This window comes from Quercus suber, unplaced genomic scaffold (assembly GCF_002906115.3).
Source record: "Quercus suber isolate HL8 unplaced genomic scaffold, Cork oak 2.0 scaffold_198, whole genome shotgun sequence".
Lineage (NCBI taxonomy): Eukaryota > Viridiplantae > Streptophyta > Magnoliopsida > Fagales > Fagaceae > Quercus > Quercus suber.
Window position 1 is genome coordinate 783,380 of NW_027069656.1, and position 9,827 is coordinate 793,206.

Sequence of the window (9,827 nt, forward strand, 5' to 3'; positions counted from 1 at the left end):
GCTCATCAACTACTCAAGCTTTGTATTTTTAACCCCATAAATATATAAAAAATAATAATAAAAAAATAGAGAAAAACCCAAAAAAAAAAAAAAAAGGAACACAATTCTAATGATATTTTGTTCATGCATAGAACAAATATAACAGATTGTTGATAAATAGGACAAATCATTTATATTTTAGGAATCTCAATGTGAAAAAGGAATGTTTAAGAACTCATACATATGGTTATTAGAAATATCATTTTGGTTTTATGCTCATGTTTAACAGCTCTGAAGATTTGACTGATGAATATTCCATGCCATGGAAAACTGGTTTGCTCCACATTTTCAAAGAAGTTTCTTTCACAAACAAGATTACAAGGCAGAAATTTCCCTACTATGACTTGGTAAGAGTTGCAATGTCATAGTAAAATTAGCAAAATTTCATCACTTTTAAGAGAAATCACCCATGACTTGCCTTCCTTTCCATAAAACCTATCTTGCTACAAGATAAAATGTTTATAAGAACAACAAGAACAACCAATCCTAGAAGTTTTAGCATCACCTCCATGACATTGAATCAAGTCCAACAAAAGTTACTCATACAGTTTAAGTAATAACTAAAGACATTGTTTTCAGTTTTGGCACAAAAGGTTGAAATCGAAGTATCACTTTTTTTTTTTTTTTTTTTTTTTTTGTATAAGTGAAATCTAAGTTTTGTTTAGTTAGCTTTAGCTTTAATAAAGAACATAATTAGAGTTACACTTGCGTTTGAAGTGCTAATCAGTAAGTACATAGTTGCATACTATCATACAAATCATGGTACAATCCTGCTATATCCTTCTTTTATTTTCTCTTTTTCATGAATTCTACCAATATTTAAATCTCATGTGAAAATAAATTGGAAAGTTCCAAAAAGATTTTGGCAACCATAAGCAAAAGTGCATTTTGAGATAGAAATAAACTAAAATAAGTAACGCATGAGTTCTACTCCTCCATGATGCTAAAGGATCCAACAGTCATTTTTCTAAAGCTTGATATATGCTACTTACCCTACGCAAAATGTTGGAACGCTAGGAGCCTAAGGCACATGTGAACATGTCCAATAGATCCTTCTAAGCAATTAAAATCAGAACATACAACACAACCCCAAGGAACAATATCCATTCTAGCCAACTTTTGATAATGCCGGATCTGGAGTTATCTCCTGCACTTAACATTTCCTTGCCAAATCTAGATTCACCCTTTCTCTTCTTTTTCTTCTTTTGACTACTCTTTCCCCAACTCAAACACAGGACATGGTAGTAGTCTAAGCCTCTAACACCGATCAACACAACCTAAACAACTTTTGAAATTCTAATACCTACACCCATTACAAAATTAGGACTACAAAACATTCAAATGCTAATAGTTATCACAAATTTGGATTTCCTGCAAAATGTAAAAAAGTTTAATCCCAATAGCTTCAATTCATGCCAATGAAGACTTACAGAATTATATAATACCCACTTCTAAACACTTATGAAAGAATTCATTACAATGTTTAAATCGATGAGAATATATATATAAATATATATATATTACTTAAACTCAACAACAGAAAAAATGGGTATGGCTCAACTTTCTAATTATGACAAAACCCAATTTGAATTCCATTTCTTTTTTCTAATAATTCGATTGTTTTAGCATGTGGGAGTTGGGGGATTCAAACCTTGGTTAGTCGGTTCCCCTTATAAAGGAGACCAACCAATGTCACTAAGCTTCAAGGCTCTTTATTTTCCATTTTAAACTGACAAAAAAATAAATAAATAAAATTTCATGCTCAATGTTACCAAAATACGAGTCAAATTTTCATGCTCAAGCATAATTGGTATTGAAGGATTAGAGCCTACAAAGTCAAATGCCTAAAATCCCAAAACCCTAACTCATTTTATTTCCTCTCCCACACTACCAAAACCAAGGTCAAACAAAGATTAGGGTTATGTATCTTCTGATTCGAAATTGAAGATCAACCAATTTAAGAACTCAATATCGTCAACATCAAGATCAACCTTGAATTAACTCAGACAAATATGGGTGCTTTGATGTTTCGATTGGATTTCCGATGACTGAGACGGTTGGGACGTCGTCTGAACAAAGAGAAGGAGAGGGCAAGTGAGGGAGAGTGAGAGTGACGATGAGAGGGATAGCTTCTGGTTATGAGAGTGAAAGTGACAAGTTCTAATAGTGAGAGTGAGAGTGACAAATTGGGTATATCACATGGTACTCGAATTTACTGATGTCGAGTATGTTCTTAGCTACACCTCAGGCTCGTGAAGCTCAAGTTCAAGGTGGAATTTTATATTTAAAAAAATCCAGCTTAGCCACTACCACAGTGGCAAATTTTCGTGGAACTCGAGTTTGGTGTTTAGCTTTCCTGCCTTAGCTCACAGCAAGCTGTAAACTTGTAATTAACCTTTAAGCTTAATATACAATTGATTGAGGGGATTTTCCTTCAATACTTGTAGTTTTAGTTTTAAGTTTTGGGCTATGTCTCCCTTGGGTTGATTCGGCCCACGTATGGTCCAATGCCAACACTTGCATTCCCAGTATAGGACTGAGTTTCAACTTTTTTTTTCTTTGATAGATAGGATAGAAATTCAATCTATAGGTTTCACTCTATTATAATTGCTTTCTATTATCAAACTAAGACACTAATCGATTTTTGATGTAGTCGAGAGTTCAAACCCTAGATCTCTTGTTCCACGATAAAAGACTTTATCAGTTGAGTTAACTAGAATGTAAAAAATTGGAAAATAACAACAAAGTTCAAACAATTTCGTTAGTTAGCACCATTTCCAAACTATTTAGGAAACTAACATCTTGAGCTCAATGGACTTGATTTTGGTGTAGTAAATCGAGTTTTAGGGACTCAATTTCAATGACTGGAACTCCAATTTTAAAGACTCGAGTTCCATAAAGAGATTTCAAACCAGAAAACCACAAAGAACAAATCAAAAAAACCAAATCACGAACAACAAATCAAAAATACACGAACAAAAAATCAGAAAACCCAAATTGAAAAACCACGAAGAAGTTCCACAAACCCAGATCGAACCCAGGAGCGACGGCAAAGGTTGGAGGAGGCAGCAGCGGCGAAGCTCCAGGCGTAGCAACCCACAGTTTGGACTGAACCCAGGCGAGCAACCCCACGATTCAGACTAAACCCAAGCAACGACCTTTGCTTTCTGAACCTGGACAGTGGGTTTTATGCATTTTTTTGAATCTTTGATTTGGCCCTTAAGAAAGAAAAATGAAGGAAGAAGAAGACCTCGCAGAACGCAGAAATCGTCTCTCTTAGGCTCGAGTTCTCAAAGAAATCGAGTCTTTTAAGGTCGAGTTCGAGATGTTAGTTTTCTAAACAATTTGAAAATATTGCTAATTAACGAAATTGTTGAGAATTAGTGTTATTTTCCAATTTTTCCTAACTAGAACCCATGGGTTTCAATTTTCAAATGCTTAAGGTTTGTGTCAATCTTTGGTCTGAGTTTCTTTCCTTATCTAACTCCTCGTAAGCCGATTTCACTTCATCCACTATGTTCTTTACCGTTATCGACTTCCTCAGACCTCAATTGACAACGCTTCTAGGCTGAGTTCTTCTTCCAAGTGCATTCAGGCCTTCAGCTAATGTGGAATGGGCCATAGTGTAGTTGTCTAACTTGAGTCCATTTGCAATGAAAGTGGGCCATTTAATTTAGAGTTATTATGTCAAAGGATGTTGCTGGGGATTATTGGGCTTAAATGGGTTAACATTCTTCGTATTATTTTAAGAGAAAGCCTAGGGAGTTAGGGGTTATACAAACTTTTTTTTTTTTTTTTAAAAAAAAATACTACAATTTTTAAATAAAAAAAATTAAATAATGATAAATATGAAAGGTTCTCAGTTTCGCTCTTAATAGTTGCATTTGTTAATTTTATTCCTCTTATTATACACCGATAATATGAATACTTATGATTTAGGGGGGAAAAAGAAAAAGTACTTATGTTCTATTTTTTGGATAATTTGATAATTACAATAGGGGAAGCTGTGTGGGGATTTTGTTAGACCATAAGCTGTTCTATTACACCTTAAAATCAATTGGTGATAATAAAGTCGCATTCAAGTCTTTTATGGACTTTCTCAAAAAAAAAAAAAGTAGTCTTTTATGGAGTTCCACATCACGCCTTGTGGGCTTATTTTTAGAATGGTTGTAAGGAGTTGAATTGAGATTTCTCCAACAATTTGAAACTTGGATATTTCCTTTAGAAATACTAAGATGTGCCAGTTAAACTATAAAATTTTTGACAAAAGATCATTTTTATTGGATTTGGGCATTGAACACTTTCTTTAGTGTGTGTGTGTGTGTGTGTCTATATATATATATATAGACATGATATGATTTGAGATTTGTAACGTTCATTCCATAATATTACTCTTTATTAATACACCAAGATGCCAATAAGCTTGTTTTAGTATTTAAATCCAGAATCCTTGCAAAAAACTTTACTAATTGAGATAACCAAATTTCTATTTATTTATTTATTACTAAAATATTTTTTTTGATCTTAAAGTTTGCATGAATTTAGTTTGTCTTGCCTAACTTTTAAAAAGCTTTTTTCTAGTAGTTTAAGGACCAAAATGAAAAAAAAAAAAAAAAAAATTCCCAATTGTTTAGAGATTAAAAAAAAATTAAGGACATAATTAAAATAAAATGTAACATTTTCAATAATTTAACTATGAAATGAAGTTCATACAACTTTAGGGACCAAAATAATATTTTATTTTATTTTTTATTTTGGGAGATGGTTAGAGGTTAGAAATACTTTGCATACTACTTTTGGTCAAAGATAGGATAAGATCGAAAATGATAGTATATGGGAGTTTACGTTATAGTAATTCAAGGCCCATCTTTGCAGTTTGCACTCGTCGGTAATGTTAATGTATGATATAATATTTCCTGTTTCTTCTTTAAATCTGGACTTTCGAGTCCCTTGACACAAAGACACACACACAAGTACAAAGAATAATTCATTAACAAAATCGATGTCATATTCAGTAAATCTAATACAGATAGTGTGCTTTAGATGCTTATGAATCTTAACCCATTAAATATATCAATCTAATATTCAGGACGGTAAGTCGGGGTTTGAACTTTGAAGTTGATTTGGGCTATATAATTGGTCAAATCTCATTCAGACTTTGCTTTTGGTTTTTTTACATGGCATTTTGTGTCAGCACTCAACAGTTAACTTTTTGTGTCAAATGTCTTATGTGAGATAAAGCCACAAAGGGAGCCTCAGTTGTGAGAGTTTCTTTGTTTTTTATTTTTTGGATTTTGGGTTCAAAATTAAAAGATTGATATCTTCTGCGAATGTGTTTTCTTTTCTATGCATTTTTTTTTACTAAGTTTTTGTTTGTCTTCATTGTTTAGAGAAGAAAATGGGAGTAGTTATACGTATAGGCATTATAATATGGACCATCATAATGCTGGGCTTAAATACAACTTGTTGACATTTGCTGCAGCCAACTTTGAGGACTACAAAATGTTTGATGGTGTCGGATTTGAATTTTTTTTTCTTTTTTGGTATTGGTGGGTCAAATATAATAATAATAATTTTTTTTTTTTTGGTATTGGTAGTGGACTAGTGGGTCAAATATAATAAAAAAAATTATTTTAAATTTTGTCTTACTAATAGATCAAGACAAAATTCCAAAGAAGAAATACCGAACAGATAAGCAGGTATAATTTAGACTGCAATTATCAAGACAGACAAAATAATGCAAACGTTTATCTTTTAGGTTGATTTCTTAGAAAACTCTTGGCCATTAAGATTTTGACGGGAATTCTGAATTTTGGTTCTGAAATGAGGAATTCATTTGGAATTGGTTTAACTACCATTTTTGTTCACCAATGTTTGCCTTACATGTCAAAATGATTCTTGACGTTTTAAATGTATTAGTGTAGTTTTTAATGTTTTTAGTATCGTGTTACAATAGTCTCTATTGTTAAGAGAAAGGAAAAAAAAAACTAACGTGGGTAACAATGATATTATTTTTTATGCCGCTTAAGCTACCAAGTGAACTGTCACATGATTTAATTTTTAACTAAGGCTGTGTTTGTTTTGGTGGTAAATGATTTTAGGAAATCATTTACCACCTCAGCCCACTGTTTGGAAGACAAGGAAAACAGCATTTTCCGGAAAATGAGCTTTAGTTGACCAAAATTTTCACCTTTGACCCGGAAATGATTTTACGGTTTTAATTTCCCTTCAAATCACTTCCGGAAAAGAGAGAGGCAGAGAGAGAACGAACCACCAGAGAGAGAGAGAGAGAGAGAGAGAGAGCGAGAGAGAGAACGAACCAACCCGAGCTCTGATCCAGCACCACAGCCCATCGCCGGCGTCCACGATCTTCGACTTTGCCAGTGCCACGAACGGACGAACCCACGAACCCACAATCTTCGACTTCGCCGACGGCGCGAACCCACGATCTTTGACTTCGCCTTCGCGCCACGAACTGATCTTCGACTTCGCCGGCGAACCCAGAGCCCAGATCACCACCGAAGACCGACCCATCGAAGATCGCACCCCACTGACGAACCCACGAGGCTTCGACCTTCGACCTTCGAACCATTGCCTTCGACAACCCAGACCCAGACCTTCGAACCATTGCCTTCGAACCATCGCTCTCTCTTCCTCGATCTCGTCGAGGACTCAGTTTTTTTTTTTTTTTTTTTTTTGTTTGATTGTTGTTGTTGTTGTGGTTGTTGTGTTGTTGTTGCCGGAATTTGTTGTTGAATGGTAGGAAAATAGCATTTTCCTAATAGAACCAAATACATAAAAATATTTTCCATAACAATTTTCATAATACACCCAAACACTTAAAAATATTTTCCTTTTCTGGAAAATAGCATTTCCGGAAAATAGGTATTTTCCAGAAAATATTTTACGGGAACCAAACGGACCCTAAACTAAAATCTTAAACACAGTTTTACTCACAACTATAATTTTAAACAACATTACCAAACCAAAAAGAATCTACAAGCATAGATTCTTATTTTTAAACGCGTATGTGCATATGCTATAAACAGGATAGTGATATGTCCCTGTCCCTTGGAAGGAGCAATGCCCTCCATTCCTAGGGCGTCATCCACTGCCCTCCTTTGACTCCTATCTTAAGTTAGCATGGTCTCCCCTTCATTTAGGGGAGCCCATCCAGCAATAACTCTAGCATTCAAGGAAAGAACTACTCTTCAGACTAACCGCCCTTTGTTTCGACTTCTTCCATAGGTGCTCCTTGAATAGGGGAGATGGCCACGCAGGGAGGCTCTAATATGTTTTTCTGCGGCCTACAACAATGAAATTTCTGTATTACACAACATTTTATGGCTAGTTTCCCTCAAATATTTAAACATGAATGGCACTAAACAGCCATATTATTAACATAAATAGACGACAAAGGCTAAAATAAAAATTTTGAAATGCAAAGGATTCATCTCACGTTCTTAGGAGCTATACCCATGTTTTTAAAGCGTGGCTATAGACCTATTTTTTTTTTGTAGCGTAAACCCTAAACTTTAAGAACAAAACTATATTTTATTCATGATTTTAAGATTTGTGGTTCAAAATGGGTTTCAACTTGAATTGAGAAATTGGAAAAATAAAGGCACTTAATCATATCGTGGATTTGGGTGTGTCCGTAGATGGGCGGTTATTGGCGTAGGGAAGAAGCAAGAGGTCCATTAGTCCCTTCAATTGGACAGAAAGGGACATGCCCTCATGTCTGAAAGAAACCGTTAGTGGGAGATCCAATTGGGCAAGAGAGAGACATGGTCATCTTTTTCTATAGCCACGATCAAGAATAAAAATACTGATTAGTTGTTATCCATCCAGAAAAGAATACTCAAGTTGTCATTAAAAAAATAAACAAATAGTACTTATAATTTTCCTCTCAGGGTATCACTGCCTTTAATTAGTTGTCCTTGCTTTGTTGGTGGTGTGAAACCAATAAAAAAAACAGAGCAAGTTAACAAATCACAAAGCAGAGAAGTATTATAAGTCATTACATATTAGAAAACTAAGTAAAAACAACAAAACAAAAAAGTCATTGGAATGATTTATAAAATAGGGAGTTAGTGCAAAATTGCACGCTGATGTGTGCTATTTATGGATTAGATCGAGTATGCTTGTTCTTCATAAACAATATTAATATTTGATCCTTCAAAGGTGGTACATGATACTGGTATGAAACCTGAGAACAAAAAATGGGGAGTAACTAGTGCTGATTTTATTTTTCTTTCTGGTTGGCATGTATAAGGCCAATTGTGAATACAAAGTAAGTTTTTTTTTTTTTTTTTTTTTTTTTTTTTTTTTTTTTTTTAATAATCATCAACAATAATAAACAGATTTTCCATGTACCATTCTAGACCTCAATAATTGAGGTAGCTAGTAGACATGATAATGCAACTAATTACAATCCCATCTTTATCAACTTTACAAACAACGGAATTTATTACTAGCACTCTCGGCTAGATCTAAGCTCTAAGTCTAACCCCACTATGATTCCCACTCTGGACAAAATTGTGCTCCAAAATAAGATCAAACTGAGACAATAGAAATCCAAAATCACAAAAAAGGAAAAAACAAAGGAATAGTGACACTAGCTAGAACAAGAAAAAAAAAGGTTGAAATGATTCACCACGGACTAGAAACTCTCAGGTGAGCTTATGCTCAAAAGCTGCTCTAAATATTCAGTTCCCAAGTCCTCAAATACCACCAGATTTTGTGACTTTACTTCTTTCCCTTTACTTTTCCTTGTCATTGATTTTCTTCTCATTGAGTGCCTCCTCTTTAGTGCAACAACTGGTGAGCAACCTTCTTCACATCTGTACTTCATGTCTTGCAGTGACTCCTTGACCACTTCAACTGGAAAATTGAGCACAGCTAAGGAACCCCTCATTGAAAATGCAGCTTGATCATATGCTAGAGCTGCAGCCTCAGCACTATCAAAGGTTCCGAGCCAAACCCGGATGCCATGCCTAGTTGAATCCCTTATCTCTGCTGCATATTTACCCCATGGCCTCCTCCTAACTCCTCTATAAGCCTTCTCTTTCTCACATACTTCTTCTTGGACATTGGATGTGACTTCCTCTTCCTTAACTATGCCTATGGAATTGTTTTCTGATGTTTCTTTGGCTCCCTCGGCTAGGACATCTAGAAGTAGCATTTCTTGGGAGTCATCAAGGTTGAAAGGAAGGGAATTATGGTGGAAAAGAAGTTCATCCCATAAGGATTCTCCGAATGATGATTCTTGGGAGAAATCTGAATTTGGGTGTTGGTAGAAATAAGTTTCCATGATGGAATTGAATTTGGGTTGGATTTCTATGCTTTGTTGAGTCTTGGTATATTTGTACTTGGATGTGGGTAGCAACTTTGTTGGTGTAACAAGATTTGAATACTTAATCCTATATATACCCAAAGAAAAGAGAGGCATTGAATGAGAAAAGATCTAGATGGTAAAGATTTAAATAATTAAAATGATTAAATTAAGGAAAGTGAAAAAGTAAGATTATAGGCCAAGGAGGATGTCCTAAGATTTTAGCATAATTTAATGCAACTGTTCTATTAATCACCACATATTTTTTCGTTGTGATGTGTTTGAATTAACCACGTGCGTCAAATGAGCATGGCGGCGAGCTTGGACCCATTTTTGGTGACATCATTCTGATAGTGTCATGTATTTTTGCCTTGTCTGCATATATAAATTTCCTTTTCAACAGTACTTTTCAGTTTTCACCCCAACCTCTCCAAATTAGAAAATTAAAAAGGAC

The 9,827-nt window shown here is 34.6% G+C and overlaps 1 protein-coding gene across 1 annotated transcript; it reads right to left on the minus strand.

Annotated features, from left to right (window-relative positions):
• Positions 1-8,387: 8,387 nt before the first annotated feature.
• LOC112018099 (ethylene-response factor C3) lies at positions 8,388-9,510 on the minus strand. Its single transcript, XM_024050604.2, has one exon. The coding sequence runs from the start codon at positions 9,488-9,490 to the stop codon at positions 8,702-8,704; it is 789 nt and encodes a 262-aa protein (XP_023906372.2). The 5' UTR covers positions 9,491-9,510; the 3' UTR covers positions 8,388-8,701.
• Positions 9,511-9,827: the final 317 nt, after the last annotated feature.

Coding starts and splice junctions, on each gene's coding strand:
- LOC112018099 (XM_024050604.2), bottom strand. CDS start 9,490: ATGCCTCTCTTTTCTTTGGGTATATATAGGATTAAGTATTCAAATCTT.